The sequence below is a fragment of the Grampus griseus genome (genome assembly GCF_964374135.1).
Source record: "Grampus griseus genome assembly, chromosome: X".
NCBI lineage: Eukaryota > Metazoa > Chordata > Mammalia > Artiodactyla > Delphinidae > Grampus > Grampus griseus.
This window is the reverse complement of record NC_138999.1, coordinates 88,369,485-88,393,143: the sequence shown is the minus strand read 5'-3', so window position 1 is coordinate 88,393,143 and position 23,659 is coordinate 88,369,485. Positions and strand designations below refer to the sequence as shown.

General features: G+C 39.8%; 1 protein-coding gene across 1 annotated transcript in view; it reads left to right on the top strand.

The window, feature by feature from the left end:
• The window catches only part of LOC309817577 (nuclear RNA export factor 2-like), a gene marked incomplete at its 5' end in the record, with an annotated part of 107,932 nt that extends 105,229 nt beyond the window's left edge, over window positions 1-2,703 (top strand). Inside the window, 2 exon segments of the mRNA XM_082646862.1 lie at window positions 2,304-2,364; window positions 2,500-2,703. Coding sequence (XP_082502988.1) covers window positions 2,304-2,364; window positions 2,500-2,544 — 106 coding nt within the window. The 3' untranslated portion in view covers window positions 2,545-2,703.
• Window positions 2,704-23,659: the final 20,956 nt, after the last annotated feature.

The following is a 23,659-nucleotide window of genomic DNA, read 5'->3' as shown; positions in this document are numbered from 1 at the left end:
ATAAAAATGAGCCCATGAAAAAGGTGTCATACTATTATATGTGTAAAGGTTTTTCGAGATGGTATAATGCTCAGTGACATTATCTTGTGTATGGAAAATCCAGGACAATCCACACACACACCAACCAACCAACCAACCAACAAAACACCCTACTAGAGCTGATAACCAAGTTCACCAAAGTTGCAGGATACAAGACCAATATACAAAACTTATTTGTATTTCCGTGTACTTGCAATGAACAACCCAAAAATGAAATTAAGAAAGCAAGCCCAGTTACCATGGCATCAAAATAGTACAATGCTTTGATACAAATGTAACAAAAGAAGTGCAAATCTCATACTCCCAAGTCTATAAAATGCTGTTGAAAAAAATAAAGAAGACCTAAATAAATGGAAAGACACTCCATTTTCATGGGTTGGAAGGCAATATTATTACATTGGCAGTACTACCCAGAGCAAACTAGGTTCAATGCAGTCCCTATCAGAATCCTTCTTTGCAGCAATTGACAAGGTTATCCTAAACTTCCTATGAAAGTGCACCAAAACAATCTCGAAAGAGAAGAACAAAGTTAGAAGACTCACATGTCCCAATTTCAAAACTTGCTACAAAGCCACAGTAATAAAGACTACGTGGTACTGGCCTGTGGACAGTGTATGAATCAGTGGAATAGAACTGAGAGTCCACAGATAAACCCTCACATTTATGGTCAACTGATTATCAACCTGACAGAGTGCTGAAAATATCTGATGGGAAAATAATAGTGTTTTCAACAAATGGTGCTGGGACAAGTGGGTATCCGCATGCAAACCAAAGAATTTTGACCCCTGACTCACACTCCATGTACAAACATAGCCTGAAAATGGATCAAAGTCTAAAAGTAAGAGCTAAGACTATAAAAATCTGGGAAGGAAACGTAGGTGTAAGTCTTCACAAATTAGGCAATCATTTCTTACATATGACACCAAAAGCACAAGCAACCAAAAAAAAAAGTAGATAAATTGTTGACTTCATCAAAATTAAAACCTTTTGAGCATCAAAGCACAGTATCAAAAAGGTGAAAAGCCCACCAACAGAATGGGAGAAAATATTTGCATATCACATATCTGGCAAGAATATGTGAAGAACCCTTGCAACTCAACAATACAAAGGCAAACACCCCAATTTTTTAAAAATGGGGACAGTCTCTGAATGGACATTTCTCCAAAGGAGACATATAAATGGCCAAGAAGGAAATGAGAAACTTCTCAACATCGTTAGTCATCAAGGAAATGCAAATTGAAACCACAGTGAGTTACCAGGTCACACCCACTAAGATGGCTTTAATCAGTGAAACAAATGATAACAAGTGTTGGTGAGGATGTGGAGACATTGGAATTCTCATGTGTTACTGATGGGAATATAAAAGGAAGCAGTGGTTTGGGAAAACAGTTTGGCACTTCCCCAAAATGTTAAACACAGAGTTACAATATGACCCAGTAATCCCACTCCTAAGTATCCCACCAGGAGAAATGAAAACATATGTTCACTCCAAAACTTGTTCAGGAACGTTCATAGCAGCATTATTGATAATAGCCGAAAAGTGGAAACAACCCAAATGTCCTGTAGCTGATGAATGGATGAATAAATCTTGGTACATCCATGTAGTAGAATATTATTCAGTCATAAAAAAGAATACTGTTCTGATACACATCATGACATGGATGAACCTTGAAAACATGATGCTAAGTAAAAGAAGCCAGTCACAAAATGTCAAATATTGTATGAAATGTCCAGAATCGGAAAATCCACAGGGACCAAAAGCAGATTAGTGGTTGCCAGGATCTGGGGGAAGGGGAGGAATAGGGAGTGATCACTAATGGTTAAGGAGCTTCTTTTTGGGGTGGTAAAATTACTTTGGAATTAGATAGTTGTGGTGGTTGCACAATCGTGTGAATGTACTAAAAAGCACTGATTTGTATACTTTAAAATGGTGTGTGCACTGTATCTCAATAAAAGATGGTTGGAGACTTGTACTTTAGAATTTGCCATTTGTTATTTTCTTGAACATCTTTCTTGATCAGTATATATTGAATTCCCTTGTTCTTTTGAACAACTCTACTTTTCTGTTTTGAATTCTAGTGGGCATGAATGCTAGTGATAGATGGTTTGCTTTTCACTGGGTCTTTCTTCGTCATTACACATAGTGTTCATACTGGTACATTTGTCCCAGCAAGAAAGTGGCATAGATTTAGAGGTGGCATTGCATGGTCAGCGTGACTGTACTGTGGTACTAATGGATATCACCTGTTGTTCTCCCACTGCAGGTGCCTTCAGGACAATGAATGGAACTACACCAGAGCTGGTCAGATCTGCAGTATGCTCAAGGTGAGGTCTGGAAATCAAGTGGGTTAAAGATGAACGTTTCTGGGCCTTCAGGGAGGCCAAGAAGGTGGAGGCCGGTGGCCTGGGAATGGAACTTGGGGAGCAGGCTCTTCTGACATTCCGACTCCTTCTCTCCAGACCGAGGGCAAGATCCCAGAGGAGGCCTTCAAAGAAATCCCCTAAAAGGAGTGCTTGGATGTCATCTTTGTCTTCATCCACATCATCTTTTCTCTCCAGCCTCAGGCCACGCCCATGCCTGGAGTTGGAGGCCTGGCTGACCAAGAAGCCAAAGTTACGTTGTAGGCCAGGTAACATAGCCACCTGAAGGGTCAGCTGTTCTGTGTCTTTTCCCCACTCACAATTGCTGTTTGGTTTCATAATAAAGAGTGCTGTTGCAAGCTGTATGTTGTGTGTCCTCCATTGCTCTTCCCTGCCCCAATCACGAGCCAGTAGGTCCAGGCGTCAACGTCCCTGCCTTCATCCCTGAGGAGGAGGCACCTTCTAACCCAAACAAGTGGGTTTTTTATACACTTTTTTTCCATTTATAAAACATGAAGATTCTGCACAGAAATGGGATAACAATGGGATTTAAAGTGCATGCATCAAAACTCCTTTATGTCCCAGCTAGATGGGTTTACATATGTCATGTGTCAAGTTGGGAAATTTAAAAATACATGTAGACAATTGAAAATGGAAACACAGCATACCAAAACCTGTGTGACAGAGCAAAAGCAATGATCAGAGGAAAATCTATTAGTTGTTAGGTAAACGCAAAATAAAGCCACAATAGGATGCCACTTCACACCTACTACATTGCCTATAGCTTTTTTTTTTAAGGAACATAACAAGATGAACTTTGGTGAGGATGTGGAGAAATTGGAACTTCTGTACATTGTTGGTGGGGATACAACTGGTTTCGCTGCTGTGGAGAACAGTTTGTTGGTTCCTCACAAAATTTAACACAGAAGTACCATATGACCCAGCTACTCCACTCCTAGGTGTACACCCAAAAGAATTGAAAGAGGCGCCAAAACAAATTATTGTACGTGAATGCTCACAGCAGCATTATTCATTATATTCAAAAGGTTGAAACAACCCATCTGTCCATCAAGGGATGAGTGGATAAACAAATTGTAGTATATACACACATTGGAATATGTATTTTTGCAATGATTGAAATCCTTGTGATATGTGCTCACGGAAGTTGTCCTTCTGTTTTATCAGTGGTCAGAGAGTGACTTGACAGAGATTTCCTGAAGGGCCTGGAGCCAAAAAGGAAAGGAAAACAATATTGTCTAGTCTTTGCAGATTGGCTTCTGATCGGGGGCACTCCACCAATGCTTAGCCAGGCTGCCTCCAACTCTGCCTTAGCCTTCACCTCCTGCTTTTGAGGAGCCCAAAGGTCAGCCACATGTGCAAGCCTGGCTTCCTGTCAGACCTTCTGAGCCTGTGTCCTACCTTGTGCCTATGCATTGCACTCTGGAATCTATGCTATGCCTTCAAAACTCTTATTCCCCCAAGAATTTTCCTCATCACCCTCACCCTTTACAGGCTTTGCGGGCTCTCTGCTGCTTGACTTATCTTATTTCCCTTGCCCCAGGCAGCTATGGGTACGGTACGTTTTTAGATGTTTTTGAGAGACGCAACTGAGAAAGCCACTCCGTGCCTGGGAGGGGCAGTGGGAAGCAAAACTCATCCTCTGTGCCATTCCCTCAGAGGTCCTCCATAGAGGTCAGAAGGCACAATCACAGTTTTGGGGGAGAACAAGATCCATATTATGACCCCTGGGACCAGCCAAAAGCACTGTGAATATGGCTGCAAGTCTCATGGGAGATCCAAGAAGGAAAGAGATATGAGAACATATGTATATGTATAACTGATTCACTTTGTTATAAAGCAGAAACTAACACACCATTGTAAAGCAATTATACTCCAATAAAGATGTTAAAAAAAAAGGAAACAGTTTGGGTTTAAGTGGTAGGTTACAAAAAGCAAGACAGAATATTCCTGACACGACATGATACAATGTGAAAAAAAAAAACTCAGGGTATAAAACTGTATATTACAGCATGGTTCCTCAGAAGAAGATATTAATGAATGTTAATGTTTTTATGGTTCCTCAGAAGAAGATATTAATGAATGCTTATGTGTTTTCTTTTATGTTTTGTTTTATTTTTAGCAGTATGCGGGCCTCTCACTGTTGTGGCCTTTCCCGTTGTGGAGCACAAGCTCCACACACACAGGCTCAGTGGCCATGGCTCACGGGTCCAGGCGCTCCGCGGCATGTGGGATCTTCCCAGACCGGGGCATGAACCCGTGTCCCCTGCATCGGCAGGCGGACTCTCAACCACTGTGCCACCAGGGAAGCCCTATGTTTTTATGTGTAATTATAAACATTAAGAAGTCAAGGCAAAGGAACGCGTGAGAGCGTCAACTATGTTTATAAATGGGTGACTGGAATGCACAATAGTTATTCGTTCAGATCTATGCTTTGCTTGTATAAAAGGATGTTTGTGTCTGGGTCAGCGTCTTCCCAGGTGCTTAGGGTGAAGCACTATACCTGTTGGCTCCTTACGCAGCATAACAAGGACAATTTATCATTGATAAGCAGATATGAGTATCTCCTCACTGATTAATAAGCTGCAACACTTTACATGACTCACCCAACATTTCCCGATCCGCAGTTTCTTACATGTAAAAATCAGGGGATAAGGCTAACCACCAGCTTAATCAAGTTATAGAACACATACTACACTCCCTAAAGGTTCCCAGTTAATCTCTTCTTCTTCCTCTGGCCCCATGCAAACTTTGATCTGCTTTCCATTTCCATATATTAGCTTTTCCTGCTCTAGAATTCCGTATAAATGGAATCACACATCCTGTACTCCTTTGTGTCTGGCTTCTTTAACTTAGCATAATTTTTTTTTTCTTGAGATCTACCCATGTTCTTGCCTTTTTATTGCTGGGTAATGTACCATTGTATTGATTTGTTTACCTTTAATGTTGTTTTAATCAAGTTTCAGAAGGAAGTGAAATTCCAACCTCGTGTTCAATCAGCCATCTTCCTGGTCAGTGTTCTTTTCTTTTACAATGGATATAATTTCAACCTTTACCACTCCGTTATCTCCCTAGAGAAATACTATCTTTAGGTCTTTTCCAGCCTTTTCTCTTTTTCCTATTCCCTCATTACCAATCACTCCATGTGTTGCGTTTGTTCTGTCCCTTCCATGCTTACCCTGTGTTGTGACCGTCTCCTGAAGAGAGGACTTCACTGTCGAGTCAGCCCTGGACTCCTGGGTGTTTGGCTTTAACCCATACCTGGCTCTGGGTTCATCAGTGGTTTAGCCTTCCTCCCTGACCCTAGCACTGGGGGCCCCTGGCTTACCGCTGTGTTTTCCCATTCCCTCCCTCCCTCGCTCGCTCCCTCCCTCCCTCGCTCCTTCCCTTCCTTCTTTCCTTCCTTGAAGGAGAGCACTCTCCGTTTATTACATGGGAATTCTTATTTCATACTTTCCACCACAGTTATGTATTTATTATGATTGGAATATTCTGTGTATTCATTATTGGAATATTATTTTTCCATAACCACAATTATAAGATTTTTAAACTAAATATTGTAAAATACTTGCACCCTCATCATTTAAATTGTTCAGGCAGTTCTCAACCTCGTTTACACACTAGAGTCACTTGGAAAGATTGAAAAAATCACTAGCGCCAGCCTACACCCACAACAATTAAAACAGATTTGGGGGCAGACCCAAACAATCACATTTTTAAAACTCGTCATGTGATTGCAGTGTGCAACCAAGGTTGAAAACCACTATGTTAAAAGGCATCAGCTTTGGGGTTATGCTTGGCAGAAGACCTTAGGAATGCCTGCCACCTCACTTTGCTGACTTTCTACTCAGTGCTCTTTTGGGGGACCTAGTGATTCCATTAGCTTACAGTGGGGATTGGTAAACTGTGGTCCACGAGCCTGTTTCTGTATGACCTGCAAGCTAAGAATGTTTTTCCATAGTTGAATGGTTAAAATAATCCAAAGAAGAATCGTATTTCCCGGCATGTGAAAAGTATTTGAAATTCACATGTCCCTGCCTGTATATAAAGTTTTATAGGAAGACAGCCATGCTGTGTCTGTGGCAGCTTTTGCTCTACAATGCAGATCTGAGTAGCTCCATCGGAAACTGAAAGGCCTGCAAAGCCTCAAATATTGGTCCTCTGGCCCTTTCCAGGAAAAGTTTTTTGAGCTCTGGCTTAAGAGCATGTGTCCTTAAAGCAAATGCACAGTAACAGCAGTAAATGGCTGATGGTCCCTTTGGCTAAGCCTGTGAAGAAAATTTACTGTAGTTACTTGCGACTTCACTGTAGGGTCCTTCCTTCATAGTCCACTCATTCATCGTGTTCTGGGTCAAGTGTGGGAATTGAGTAAGGGACTACTATTCGCCATCACGATAGCTCGAGTCACCAGATCTAGAGTTTGATTTATTTATTTTTATGTTCTTATATTTTATTATAAATACTTATCTATATTTTATTTATTTTTACACTGATCAAATGCAACTTTGGAGTATGTTCAGATATTTCAAGATCCAAGGGATCTGTTGATCAATTAGCCACCTTCAACGATTGCTGTAGGTCAAACCAATGTGACTACCCTTCCAGCCTTGCTGCTTATTAAGGTAAACAGCACTCACCTTGAGGCAGGAGGTTAAGTGCTCCTACTGGGCCTGCAATTCCAGGACCACAACATCCCCACTGAAATGAGGGGATCTCCCATCTCATCTGTGGCCTACACAAGTCAGCCACTTCAGAACACTTCGAAGATGAAGATGCCCTCTGCACTAATGTGTTTCTCAGTGCTGTGGGGAAGGGAGCATCCTGTGAGTCCCTAACAGCATCTGTTTGGTCCACCGACACATTGACTTCAAAGGCATTTCATTCAAGTGACCACAGGCAACAACTCCTGCAACTGTTTCACCATTGTGTGCCATGGAACACCAATATTTCATCCTCTAATGTCACTTGGATCCTTACTGTCTTCAGATCCACCTAAGCCAAATACCTTTTCTCAGATTCCCACTTCCTTCAGGGCCCTTGGCTTGCAACCAATTTTGGTGTCAAGTACTCTTTCAATCAAAGTTCCCACTTGCCTATGCCAGCTATTCGTTCTAATAGCTATTTTATAAAAATAAGACGCTCTTAATAAAATATATTCCATAGCTGACAAAAACTCTGTGAGGGCCAGAAAAGCCGGCTTGGATGCTATGCAGCCAGGGGAAGTCCACTCACGCTTTGGGACTGCTATAGCTGAAACACCACTGCTGCCTGTGTGCTAACTGACATGTATGCATTCCAGGCACTCTGCTGTGACTGCTCCATAAGAACCAGAGATCCCTCCCATCATACACAGTTGACCATGTCACTGAGCCATACACGGCTCCCATGTCATTCAGTTACGCCTCCAAGTCTCAGGATGGTGCATATGCTTGAAACCACCGATATCCCATTTAGAACCCGAGCTGTAAGGGGTTCTGGTTAATGTGTACACACACACACACACACACACACACACACACACTGGTTTCATGTTTTTAGCTTTTTGGTCACTAAAGAACAGGAAAGCTTATGAGTGTTCATGTATGTCAGAAGAGTTGCCAATGGAATCCGATTCATAGTTAATTTTATAGAACGTTATAATTTTTGCTTCTGTAAATGGTATATTCCGAATGGAAATGGTACTTTCTATTTGTTACAATTATCTTGTGTATATTAGTCTTATACTCAACAAACTTATTAATCTCTATCATTAATCTTAGTTTCCTTAGCGTCTCTTGAATTTGCATGAAGGTAACTATGTTATCTTGACAGCTTTATTTTCCCTTGTACACATTTATTAATTCCCATGTGTATAGATGCATATATACATTCTGGCTCACTGTACTGCCTAGGAGATGTAGTATGATGCTAAAACAAAGTGGTCATGTAAGTCATCTTTGTCTCTCTTCTGATTTTAAAGGGAATGCTTCCAACATTTCGCTATTAAGTATGATGTTTGATGTAGTTTACCCTATTTTTAATATCTGTTGTCAGTCTAAAGAAACATCTTTCAATTTATGAATTGCTGAGAATTCCTGTTATTGTCAGTTTTACTGCTGATTGGTTGTTTCAATTTTTGTAGGCCTTTTTTTACTGAATATTTTGTGATAATCCTCCTTCCTTTATTTCACTAATGGGCTAAATTAACTTCACAGATCTCCTAATGTTAAACCAATGTGGCATGCTTGGGATTAAACACGACTTTGTCATACTGTGTTTCCTGTCTTCGCCGTGGCAGGATTTAGCTTGCTATTAATTTATGTATACGTTTTGCATTTGTGTAACTAACTGAGATTGGCTAATAATTTTGCCTTCTCGTGTATTCTTTGTCAAGAATACGTTTAATAATATTAAGATTTTCTGTTTCTTTAGCATGGAAAATCGTGTTATTCTCTGGGATTGATCTGTTTTCTCTAAATTTTAAATTTATCAGCATATCTGTCATATCTGTTATCAGTTCCATTAATTTCTGTTCTTATTTTTATTATTTTTCCTTGAGAAGAGTGGAAAGACATGAGATTAATTTTTATAAAGTAAATGATCCATGAACAGGCTTTTCATCTACCACCAGGTTTTATTTTCTAATTTTTATGTTTGAATATAATGAACACTCAAGTATCCAATCCATTCATCTGTATGGAAGAGGCCCACAGCTTTGCAGTGCTGCCACTGCCACCACGTGTATTCAGTTCCACTGTTGGCACATCAGATGATTAAGGAAGAGGGAACTGGAGCACTGAAGTAATAGGATCTCTACTATAAGTACAGCTGACCCTGGAACAACAGGGTTTGAACTGCGTGGGTGTGTTTATACATGCATTTTTTTCAACAAAGGTATAAAACATACACATGAGGAACATTGTGTACAAGACAGGTATTGTAGTGGATAGCCTATCCTTACACAGGCATAGGTGAGTGATATTTAATAAAAAATTAATGACGTGTTAGTTTTCTTACTGTTTTATAACTTTGCTTTCAAAAAATTACATACCCGTACAGTACGTCTCTCTGTCTCTCTGTCTCTCTCTGTCTCTGTCTCTCTCATAATTGGAGAAACTACACACCAGCCTATCATCACCACAGGTATGTGTTTCTTTTAGTATAACAATGTTTCCAATGCTGTATTATGAAGATGACTGTGATACTGTATGCAATAAAAGTTTTATAATGATTCATTCATTAGTGTATGGTCTAGGCTTGCATGAAGAAATGGTATCTATCCCAGTAGACAACCATAAAGCAATCATATTGCTGCTTCTTCGTTATCAGTGCACGAATCCCTATACCTGTAAAAAAAATATGAATTCCTTTTCCACCCGATCTTTCTACTTTTGGTGTCTAGTGTTAGTAGTACATATAACATCTAGAATATTTTGTATCATATAAGACATTATTGATGTGTGTACTGACAGACAGACAATTCATTTTGTAAGCAGATGATGCAAACTTTCGGTATCAATAAATACAGTACAGTACTGTAAATGTATTTTCTCTTCCTTATGATTTTCTTAATAACATTTTCTTTCCTCTGGCTTACTTTATTGCAAAAATACAATATGTAACACATATAACACTCAAAATATGTGTTGATCCACTGTTTATGTTATCGGGAAGGCTTCCAGTCAACAGTAGGCTATTAGTAGTTACGTTTTGGGGGGACTCAAAAGTTATCTGCAGAGTTTTGACTGTGCAGGGGGTCGGTGTCCCCAACCCCCGTGTTGTTCAGGGGTCAAGGGTATACACGTATTTCATTTAAGAGAATAGCATACAATTTAGAAAAGAGTATGTAAAGAACATCGACTTTGAAAACATACCTGTCTGGATTCAAATCCTGCTCTGTCCCGTACTGCCCATGTGACTTTACGCAAGTACTCAATCTCTCTGCATTTCAGTTGCGTCATACAGCAGTCAGTGGTCCTGTTTGCCAAGTGTTTCCATTTCTCCCCTGTTCCAGGCCCCTGGCAGAACTGTACTTCTTGCTTTATCCCCTTTGTTTGGGCGGGGCCATAAATGTGAGTAGTTCTGGCTAATGGGTTTGAGTGATATGTGAAATAATTCTGGGCCACAACATATAGTTGTTGGTGTGAGACCTCCCTCCAGGCATAGGGAGCACTGTGGGGAAGTGGAGAGAAGAAAGTGGTCCGTATAGTCTTGGGAAGTCTTCCCTACATTTTTGCCAATGATAGCAGAGCTACAATAAAGACTGCTCAACCGTTAACCTCCCATCATTCCTCACTCTTCCAGGTTAGAGAGAAGAATGACATATTTAACTACAAGGTTTTGTTTTTCACTGGTTGATACTGGTCAGCCATGCTGCCTCGTCACTTACTATCTTGCTTGGATGTCCACGTGAGCATCACTTCTTAGTGATTCTCTATATTGCTGCTGCTGGGAAGTGGCCTGTTGAGACCAATAGTTGTGTCTCCTTCGGTAAATACCCCGGCATCTTGCTTTTCTTTGTAAAGTGTTCACTTGATCAATGTTCTCTGAAATTGAGAACAACACATCAATGGGCCCAGTACCAGAAAAATTCCTGGGAAAGTTCTCATGGCTAATGAAGAAATATCACTGGCTTTATAATCTAAAGAGAAATGTATCACAGTGCTAAAAAAGGCTTAGAAACTTCACTGTGTTTCTGCTTCTCAGGAAATGAGAGGTGGGCAGCATTCACAGCCAAGAAGAAAACAAGCACAGAGGAAAGGGTCTGGACCCAGGGTTTAGTCTGTGATGTTAGTCCCTGCTCTGCTTGGATCCGGTTATGTGACCTGGGACAAGTGGCTTTTCATCTCTAACTCTCTCTTCTCTGCTCGGCTCTTGGGACACAATAAAACCTACCCTGAAATCTACCCTGGTGTGATGGTTCAAGGGTCAAAGGTGACCTCCCTGCCTGACGGAAGAATTAGACATATGAAGGATAGGTCCGATGAAAAGATCCAGAATGGAGCCTGGAGAGACATAACATGGAGAATACCAAAAGCGAGGGGGAGATAATTAAAGGAGATGCAGTGAACATACCTAACACATGGTTAATGTGAGTCCCGGAAAGAACGGGAGGGAAGAGTGGAGAAGTGGTATTTGAAGAGATCTTGGTTGAGAAGTTTCCAAAAGTAACAAGATATCAACTCAGTGTAACAGTATTATTGTAATAGGAGATAAAGTATGTTTTAAGGAAAAACAGTCCTAAAATATGCATTCATTTCATCATCATGTAAGAAAAACTCGGAAAATATGTGACCAGAAGACTCAAACTCAAAGAAATGTTACAGGCTCTTCTTTGGGCAGAAGAAATATCCTCCCAGGTGGAGGCACATAGATACAGGAAAGAAAGACTAATGACATTTGTGAATATGTAGGCAAATTTAAATGAGTGTTGACTATATAACACAATGATAGTAATTTCTTCTGGGGATTTAAATACAGAGAGAAGGAAAATGCATGACAATAAATTTGGAGGGTATATGGAATCAAAGTGTCTCAAGGCCCCCTAATTGTCTGAGGAGTTTTAAAGAACTAATTAACTAACATTAGACTGAAACGGCAAAAATGTACATTGTAATCTGAAGGGTAAACACTACAAGAATGGCAAAAGAATGTTTACCTAGCCACATGAGGTAACAATTTAATAGTTATAAAATGTTAATCATTTCAAAGGAGAGGAAAGGCAAAAGAACTGAGAAGGGGCAAAAATAAACATACAGTAAGATAGTATATATAAACCAAATTACATCTACTTTTACATTAAAAATTTCAGATTAGTATTCCAAACAGAAAGACAGCTATTATCAGACTGGACAAGAAACCTTCCATCAAATGCTCCTGAAAAGAGACACATGCAAATTTTAATCATCTAGAAAAGTTGAAAATAAAAAAAATGGCAAAATGTATACCTTTTCCACAGTAACCTACAGAAAGCTTGTATAACCCTATTAGTAAAAGAAAAGGTACACTTTAAAGAAAAAAGCATCACTAGAGAAAGAAGGAGATTTCTTTGTGATAACAGGTTCAATGCAATAAGGAGATATTAATATAAAATTCTAAATTTGTATGCATGTCCTAAAATAGAGCCAAAATATGCAAAGCAAAATCTAACAGAAATAGAGCATGGTCAAATTCACAGTCACAGTGGGAAATTTTAACACAGAGTGATGCACAAAATGGCAGACAAAAACTCAGCTAGAGGGAGAAGGTTTCAAAATGTTACTTAAGTTAACAAATATATTTAATTGACATAGAACAATGCACATAACAACTACTCATGGAACATTCCAGAATAGATCATATGCTGGCAATAAAGCAAGCCTCAGTAAGCTTCTATGGACTAATACAATTTACCCTGACTAGTTAATGTAATATTCAGTGGTAATGGTGGGTTTTCTGCCCCTCCCCCACCTCGTATAAATCCAAGGGATATTAGTTTACACAATCCCACGCCCACCTAGGTGACCCTCCCTACTCTCCAAATCCTAGACCTGAGAAGATCACATGACTTGTGCCTTTTTCTCAGCCAGGGGAAATAATTCACCTCAGCCATGGCCATTTCCATAAGAGGGGAGGTTTTCCACATGGAATCAGGATGGGTGTGTCAGAGCCCACCTGGCTCATTTCCTCAAGAGAGTGGGAAATAGTGAGCCTGAGCCCTCTGCATGCCTTCTCTAAAGGGGGGGTCAGCTTGTTGGGGGTCCTGTGGGTTGGGGTTAGGGAGGGAACCCAGAACCCCTCCTGCCCTGTGGGGATCTGAGGACAAGGTCTCATGCTGATCAACTCACCCATGGGGTGGCCTGAAGGCAGTGATCTGTCACCACCCTCCTCACAGGCTGCTCGTGAAGAGAATCTGTGGGTCTGGAGCTGGAGGTTTGGAGAATATCAGGAAGGGCTTCCGAAGAAGGAGAGTGCAAGCCCCAAACCACTTTGTCAGAGCCACACAAACAAGATGGAGTCCTAACAGGAAGTCCCTTCCCCAAGGGCACAGAGGAGGAGAGCCCTGGGGGCCAGAGGAGACTTAACTTCCTGTAATTACTGCCTCCTGAGTTTGCTACCAACCTAACACCCAGGGAACTCTTTCCAACTGTACCACCCTTGCAGAGGAGGCCATCTGGAATCAGGAGGCTTAGGGGACCTTGATACTTCTGGTTACAAACACAGGGAGCTCTGTATGCCAGACTCTGGATCAGCTACACTACATTGTGTTCCTTCATTCTGCAAACCCAGATAACTCTGTGTGCCAGCTGTAGGCCAGACTCTGTACTTGCTACATTGCCTCTGTTCTTTCATGAATTCCTCACAAGGGGACTCTGATATCAGAATCACCAACTTTCCAAGGTTGCTGAGGCTTACTGAGGTGCTGGTGCTTGTCTAGGGTCATTCAGATGCTACCTGGGGAAACAGAGACTGAAACTGAGCTCCACGGAATGGAAGATGACTTCTCCAAGCATAGATTTACTAAATTATTGCTGTAATGTGGGAGATTGTCTTAAGTTAGTGCAAAGTAACAGAATTTTCTTAAAATTGTCAAATGGCTGGAATTAACACCAGTTCATCCTAGAGAGATAATGAAAAAAACAAATCCAAAAAGCTAGAAACAGACCTAGAACATATAAAGGAAATAGTAAACAGAGTTTGATGGGTCACTTGAATGATAGTAGAAGAAAACAAATGTCTTTTCCTTTAAAAAAAAATATATATATACATATATATATATGTGTGTGTATATATATATATATATATGTATATATATATATATATATATCAATGTAGATACATGCCCCTAGTGGTCAAAGCCAGAATTGTAGCTCTGTAAGTTCCAGACCAGAGGCCTTGAGTGAAGGAGGGAGGCGCCTGGGCTCCAGTAAATCAGCCCAAAACTTCTGTAATTTTCCAGTACTTTCTGGAATTTTCCACAATCCCTCTTGGATCACTATCCTTCCTGAGGGAGGAAGTCCAGCCACTGAGAGAGATGAAGAAAACTCTGCACATGAGAGTGTGAACATTTGGGGTAAATGAAGCGTGAGACAGAAAATCACACTCCACACAGATAAACTGTCAAGTCAAAAGCTGGAATTTTTTATTTTTTATAAAACATGGGAACATTTTGATAACATGGCAAACGTGAACAGTTTTGTCAGTTGGTTGTGTTTTTTTTTTTAGTTGGTTGTTATTTTCAGTTGTTTCTCTCAACAAATTTTCCTAATCACAAGATATTAAACATTAAAAAATCTATACTTAAAAATGAAATTATTCTGTACCTTCCATATATATATGATCCCCTCACCATGACTCACAGATATCAAATATATCCAATGTAAAAGGATTGGTGTATATTCTCCAGATGTGCTTTTCTTTAGGTAATGTGTATACCTAACTTAAAATATTTGTGTAGTTATGTCGTTATCAATACATACTTCTAAAATTTGTAATCACATACAGTTTTCTGTAATTTGAGTTTTTCACTTAGCCTGACAGCTCCAGTTTTTCATTTCCTCAGTTAATGTGTTTGGTCATCTTTCCAGATGTTTTTGGAGAAACATTTTGCTTTTTAGGCGAATTGTTTGTGGTCATCTTTTGTCCTTTTCTCTACTGTTTAATAAAAGTCTTTTCCGTTCTTGCACATGAGCACAAAATTTGTAATACTGTTTGAAATATTGACTTCCAGCTTTTCAATCTTTTATTTTTTTTTCTTTTGACAGTACAGAAATTGTGTTAGATTTTATGGATTTTTAAATTAAAAAATAATACACCTATGATAGAAAAAAATGAGTAATACATTAAATTGCATCAAATACTGGCCCACTGGGAATTCTAGACTCAAAGCCTTGAGGGCTTCAGGACAAAATGGAAAAAAGCTTTAGACCAAATTCTACATTTGTGAATAATGGGGAAAATAATTGAATATGTGTTGGCTTATACTAGATACCATGAAAAGTGCCTCTGACCTAAAATAATTCCAAAAATGATCAGTTCCTTCCCTCCATGAGGCTAATTTCTTGCTGCTTCTACCTGAGTCCCACACAAATCCCCCAGGACAGTTCAATCCCTGTGGCCCTATACCCAGGCCTCCAGGCTTAAGGGAGTGGATTTCATCTCCATTATCTTCAAGACCAAGACATGGGGAAGAAGGTTGTTTGAGTACGCTATCAGCATGGCCTTGACACCAGGGGAATTCAAAACTACCTATGTGGAGGAGACCTTCAAGATGGCGGAGAAGTAAGACATAGAGATAACCTTCCTCCCCACAAATACATCAGAAATACATCTACATGAGGAACAACTCCTACAGAACACCTACTGAACACTGGCAGAAGACCTCAGACTTCCCCAAAGGCAAGAAACTCCCCACGTACCTCGGTAGGACAAAAGTAAAAAGAAAAAACAGAGACAAAAGAATAGGGACAGGACCTGCACCTCTGGGAGGAAACTGTGAAGGAGGAAAAGTTTCCACACACTAGGAAGCCCCTTCACTGGTGGAGACAGGGGTGGGGGTGGGGGGAGAAGCTTCAGAGCCACGGAGGAGAGCACAGCAACAGGGGTGCAGAGGGCAAAGCGGAGAGATTCCTGAACAGAGGATTGGTGCTGACCTGTACTCACTAGCCCGAGAGGCTTGTCTGCTCACCTGCCAGGGTGGGTGGGTGCTGGGATTTGAGGCTCGGGCTTCGGAGGTCAGATCCCAGGGAGAGGACTGGGGTTGGCTGCATGAACACAGCCTGCAGGGGGCTAGTGCGCCACAGCTATCTGGGAGGGAGTCTGAGAAAATGTCTGAACCTGCCTGAGAGGCAAGAGACCATTGTTTCGGGGTGCACAAGAGGGGATTCAGAGCACGACCTAAACGAGCTCCAGAGATGGGTGCGAGCCGTGGCCATCAGCGTGGACTCCAGAGATGGGCATGAGACACTAAGGCTGCTGCTGCAACAAACAAGAAGCCTGTTTGCAAGCACAGGTCACTATCCATATCCCCCTTCCAGGGAACCTGTGCAGCCTGCCACTGCCACGGTCCCTTGATCCAGGGAAAACTTCCCCAGGAGAACACACGGTGCGCCTCAGGCTGTTGCAATGTCATGCTGGCCTCTGCTGCCACAGGCTCACCCTGCATTCTGAATCCCTCCTTCATGTGCCCCTGCCTGAGTGGGCCAGAGCCCCCTAATCAGCTGCTACTTTAACCCCATCCTGTCTGAGGGAAGAACAGACGGCCTCAGGAGACCTACATGCAGAGGCGGGCCAAATCCAAAGGTGAACCCCAGGAGCTGTGTGAACAAAGAAGAGAAAGGGAAATTTCTCCAGGCAATCTCAGGAGCAGCAGATTAAATCTCCACAATCAACTTGATGTACCCTGCATCTGTGGAATACCTGAATAGATATCAAATCATCCCAAATTGAGGCGGTAGACATTGGGAGCAACTGTAGACTTGAGGTTTGCTTTCTGCATCTAATTTGTTTCTACTTTTAAGTTTCTCTTAGCTTAGTATTTAGAGTTTATTATCATTGGTAGATTTGTTTATTGATTTTGTTGCTCTCTTCCTTTATTTATATATAGATATATTTTTTCCTTTTTTTCTTTTTGTGACTGTGTATGTGTATGCTTCTTTGTGTGATTTTTGTCTGTATAGCTTTGCTTTTACCATTTGTCCCAGGGTTCTGTTGGTCCTAATTTTTCCTTTCTTTTTTTATTACCCTATAAATTTTTAATAATTTTTATTTTAATAAATTGTATTTTATTTTATTTTTCTTTCTTTCTTTTTCTCTCCCTTTTCTTCTGAGCTGTATGGCTGACAGGGTCTTGGTGCTCTAGCCAGGTGTCAGGCCTGTGCTTCTGAGGTAGGAGAGCTGACTTCAGGACATTGGTTCACCAGAGACCTCCCGGCTGCATGTAATATCAAATGGTGAAAGCTCTCCCAGAGACCTCAATGCTAAGACCCAGCTCCACTGAATGACCAGAAAGCTACAGTGCTGGACACTCTATGCCAAACAACTAGCAGGACAGGAACACAATCACACCCATTAGCAGAGAGGCTGCCTAAAATCATAATAAGGTCACAGACACCCCAAAACATACCACTGGACGTGGTCCTGTCCACCAGAAAGACAAGATCCAGCCTCATCCACCAGAGCACAGATACCAGTCCCCTCCACCAGGAAGCCTATACAACCCACTGAACCAACCTTAGCCACTGGGGGTAGACACCAAACACAACGGGAACTATGAACATGCAGACTGCAAAAAGGAGACCCCAAGTACAGTAAGTTAAGCAAAATGAGAAGACACAGAAACATACAGCAGATGAAGGAGCAAGGTAAAAACCCACCAGATCTAACAACTGAAGAGGAAATAGACAGTCTACATGAAAAAGAATTCAGAGTAATGATAGGAAGGATAATCCAAAATCTTGGAAACAGAATGGAGAAAATACAAGAAATGTTTAACAAGGACCTAGAAGAACTATAGAGCAAACAAACAATGATGAACAACACAATCAATGAAATTAAAAATTTTCTAGAAGGAATCAATAGCACAATAACTGAAGCTGAAGAATGGATAAGTGACCTGGAAGATATAATAGTGGAAATAACTACCGCAGAGCAGAATGAAGAAAAAAGAATAAAAAGAATTGAGGACAGTCTCAGACACCTCTGGGGCAACATTAAATGCACCAACATTCAAATTACATTTAACATTCAAATATGGGACTTCTTCTGGGTCCCAGAAGAAGAAGAGAAGATGAAAGCGACTGAGAAAATATTTGAAGAGATTATAGTTAAAAACTTCCCTAATATGGGAAAGGAAATATTCAATCAGATTCAGGAAGTGCAGAGAGTCCCATACAGGATAAATCTAAAGAGAAATATGTCAAGACACATATTAATCAAACTATCAAACATTAAATACAAAGAAAAATATTAAAAGCAGCAAGGGAAAAACAAAAAATAACATACAAGGGAATCCCCTAAGGTTAACAGCTGATCATTCAGCAGAAACTCTGCAGAGTTTCTGAAAGGAGTGGAAGGACATATTTAAAGTGATGAAAGGGCAAAACCTACAACCAAGATTAATCTACCCCACAGGGATCTCATTCAGATTAGACGGAGAAATTAAAACCTTTACAGACAAGCAAAAACTAAGAGAATTCAGCACCACCAAACCAGCTTTACAACGAATGCTAAAGGAACTTCTCTAGGCAGGAAACACAAGAGAAGGAAAAGACCCACAATAACAAACCCCAAACAATTAAGATAATGGTAATGGGAACATACATATCGATAATTACCTTAAATGTAAATGGAATAAATGCTCCAAGCAAACGACATAAGACTGGCTGAATGGATACAAAAACAAGACCCGTATACATGCTGTGTATAAGAAACACACTTCAGACTTAGGGACACTGAAAACACAGACTGAAAGTGAGGGGATGGAAAGAAATATTCCATGCAAATGGAAATCAAAAGAAAGATGGAGGAGGAATACTCATATGAGACAAAATGGTCTTTAAAATAAAAACTATTACAAGAGACAAAGAAGGACACTACATAATGACCAAGGAATCAATCCAAGAAGAAGATACAACAATTGTAAATATTTATGCACCCAACATAGGAGCTCCTCAATACATAAGGCAAATGCTAACAGCCATAAAAGGGGAAATCGACCGTAACACAATCATTGTAGGGGACTTTAACACCCCACTTTCACCAATGGACAGATCATCCAAAATAAAAATAAATAAGGAAACACAAGCTTTAAATGATACATTAAACAAGATAGATTTAATTGATATTTATAGGACATGCCATCCAAAAACAACAGAATACACTTTCTTCTCAATTGCTCATGGAACATTCTCCAGGATAGATCATATCTTGGGTCACAAAGCAAGCATTGGTAAATTTAAGAAAATTGAAATCGTATCAAGTATCTTTTCTGAACACAATGCTATGACATTAGATATCAATTACAGGAAAAGATCTGTAAAATATACAAAATACAAACACATGGAGGCTAAACAATACATTACTAAATAACCAAGAGATCACTGAGGAAATCAAAGAGGAAATAAAAAAATACATAGAAACAAATGACAATGGAGACTCAACGACACAAAACCTATGGGATGCAGCAAAAGCAGTTCTAAGAAGGAAGTTTATAGCAATACAATCCTACCTTAAGAAACAGGAAACATCTCGAATAAACAACATAACCTTGCACCTAAAGCAATTAGAGAAAGAAGAACAAAAAAACCCCAAAGTTAGCAGAAGGAAAGAAATCATAAAGATCAGATCAGAAATAAATGAAAAAGAAATGAAGGAAACGATAGCAAAGATCAATAAGAATAAAAGCTGATTATCTGAGAAGATACAAAAAATTGATGAACCATTAGCCAGACTCATCAAGAAAGAAACGGAGAAGAAGACTCAAATCAATAGAAACAGAACTGAAAAAGGAGAAGTAACAACTGACACTGCAGAAATACAAAAGATCATGAGAGATTACTACAAGCAACTCTATGCCAATAAAATGGACAACGTGGAAGAAATGGACAAATTCTTAGAAATGCACAATGTGCCAAGACTGAATCAGGAAGAAATAGAAAATATGAACAGGCCAATCACAAGCACTGAAATTGAAACTGTGATTAAAAATCTTCCAACAAACATAAGCTCAGGACCAGGGCTTCCCTGGTGACGCAGTGCTTGAGAGTCCACCTGCCAATGCAGGGGACACGGGTACGTGCCCCAGTCCAGGAGGATCCCACATGCTGTGGTGTGGTTGGGCCCGTGAGCCATGCCCACTGGGCCTGCGCGTCCGGAGCCTGTGCTCCACAATGGGAGAGGCCACAACGGTGAGAGTCCCACGTATCATAAAAAAAAAAAAAAAAAAATAGCCCAGGACCAGATGGCTTCACAGGCGAATTCTATGAAACATTTAGGGAAGAGCTAACACCTATCCTTCTCAAACTCTTCCAAAATATAGTAGAGGGAGGAACACTCCCAAACTCATTCTACGAGGCCACCATCACCCTGATACCAAAACCAGACAAAGATGTCACAAAGAAAGAAAACTACAGGCCAATATCACTGATGAACATAGATGCAAAAATCCTCAACAAAATACTAGCAAACAGAATCCAACAGCACATTAAAAGTATCATACACCATGATCAAGTGGCGTTTATCCCAGGAATGCAAGGATTCTTCAATATACACAAATCAATCAACGTGATACACCATATTAACAAACTGAAGGAAAAAAAAACATATGATCATCTCAATAGATACAGAGAAAGATTTCGACAAAATTCAGCACCCATTTATAATAAAAACCCTGCAGAAAGTAGGCATAGAGGGAACTTTCCTCAACATAGTAAAGGCCATATATGACAAATCCACAGCCAACATCGTCCTCAATGGTGAAAAACTGAAACCATTTCCACTAAGATCAGGACCAAGACAAGGTTGTCCACTCTCACCACTCTTATTCAACATAGTTTTGGAAGTTTTAGCCACAGCAATCAGAGAAGAAAAAGAAATAAAAGGAATCCAAATCGGAAAAGAAGAAATAAAGCTGTCACTGTTTGCAGATGACATGATCCTATACATAGAGAATCCTAAAGATGCTACCAGAAAACTACTAGAGCTAATCAATGAATTTGGTTAAGTAGCAGGATTCAAAATTAATGCACAGAAATCTCTGACATTCCTATACATTAATGATGAAAAATCTGAAAGTGAAATCAAGAAAACACTCCCATTTACCATTGCAACAAAAAGAATAAAATATCTAGGAATAAACCTACCTAAGGAGACAAAAGACCTGTATGCAGAAAATTATAAGACACTGAAGAAAGAAATTAAAGATGATACAAATAGATGGAGAGATATACCACGTTCTTGGATTGGAAGAATCAACATTGTGAAAATGACTCTACTACCCAAAGCAATCTACAGATTCTCTACAATCCCTATGAAACTACCACTGGCATTTTTCACAGAACTAGAACCAAAAATTTCACAATTTGTATGGAAATACAAAAGACCCCAAATAGCCAAAGCAATCTTGAGAACGAAAAATGGAGCTGGAAGAATCAGGCTCCCTGACTTCGGACTATACTACAAAGCTACAGTAATCAAGACAGTATGGTACTGGCACAAAAACAGAAATATAGATCAATGGAACAGGATAGAAAGCCCAGAGATAAACCCACGCACATATGGTCACCTTATCTTTGATAAAGGAGGCAAGAATATACAGTGGAGAAAAGACAGCCTCTTCAATAAGTGGTGCCAGGAAAACTGGACAGGTACATGTAAAAGTATGAGATTAGATCACTCTCTAACACCATACACAAAAATAAGCTCAAAATGGATTAAAGACCTAAATGTAAGGCCAGAAACTATCAAACTCTTAGAGGAAAACATAGGCAGAACACTCTATTACATAAATCACAGCAAGATTCTTTTTGACCCACCTCCTAGAGAAATGGAAATAAAAGCAAAAATAAACAATTGGGACCTAATGAAACATAAAAGCTTTTTCACAGCAAAGGAAACCATAAACAAGACCAAAAGACAACCCTCAGAATGGGAGAAAATATTTGCAAATGAAGCAACTGACAAACGATTAATCTCCAAAATTTACAAGCAGCTCATGCAGCTCTATAACAAAAAAACAAACAACCCAATCCAAAAATGGGCAGAAGATCTAAATAAACATTTCTCCAAAGAAGATATACAGATTGCCAACAAACATATGAAAGAATGTTCAACATCATTAATCATTAGAGAAATGCAAATCAAAACTACAATGAGATATCATCTCACACTGCTCAGAATGGCCATCATCAAAAAATCTAGAAACAATAAATGCTGGAGAGGGTGTGGAGTAAAGGGAACCCTCTTGCACTGTTGGTGGGAATGTAAATTGATACAGCCACTATGGAGAACAGTATGGAAGTTCCTTAAAAAACTACAAATAGAACTACCATATGACCCAGCAATCCCACTACTGGGCATATACCCTGAGAAAACCATAATTCAAAAAGAGTCATGTACCAAAATGTTCATTGCAACTCTATTTACAATAGCCTGGAGATGGAAACAATCTAAGTGTCCATCATCAGATGAATGGATAAAGAAGATGTGGCACATATATACAATGGAATATTACTCATCCTTAAAAAGTAAGGAAATTGAGTTATTTGTAGTGAGGTGGATGGACTTGGAGTCTGTCATACAGAGTGAAGTAAGTTGGAAAGAGAAAAACAAATACCGTATGCTAAGACATATATATGGAATCTAAGAAAAAAATATGTCATGAAGAACATAGGGGTAAGTCGGGAATGGAGACGCAGACCTACTAGAGAATGGACTTGAGGATGTGGGGAGGGGGAAGGGTATGCTGTGACAAAGTGAGAGAGTGCAATGGACATATATACACTACCAAACGTGGAATAGATAGCTAGTGGGAGGCAGCCACATACCACAGGGAGATCAGCTCAGTGCTTTGTGACCAACTAGAGGGGTGGGATAGGGAGGGTGGGAGGGAGGGAGACGCAAGAGGGAAGAGATGTGGGAACATGTGTATATGTATAACTGATTCACTCTGTTATAAAGCAGAAATTAACACACCATTGTAAAGCAATTATACTCCAATAAAGATGTTTAAAAAAATGTACACGCACAAAAATACTTTTAAATGCCAAAACCAGAGTAACAAATGAAAGGCATGTAATAAGATGAATAACATGAAATGGGAAAGCAGGCTAAAGGCGAGTATGTATAACGTGATTATAATTTTGAGGAATGTGTGAGTGTGAACACGTATTTGTTTATCTGCAAGTACAATACTCCACCTATGGATAAATACATCTGTAGAATATCTACCAATCTATTGACAGGCACTCTTTTGTACATTTTGATGAGGTTTGGAAAGGGAAAGATACCAGAAAACTTTATTTTATAAATACATATTCTCTTATTGTTTGAAATGTTTTATTAGGAAAAACATTAACGAAATAATTTTGAGAGAAGATGTTTATAAACAGATTGACAAAGACATACACATATACTTTACTTTTGAAATATGTACAAAATATAGTGCTCCTGGTGGAAAAAGCAAGTTAAAATAATTGCCTTGACATAGTAGACATGTGTGTACTTGTGTTTACATGTGTGTGTGTTAGTGTTTTTATTTCTGAAACTCTATCACTTCCTCTCCCAA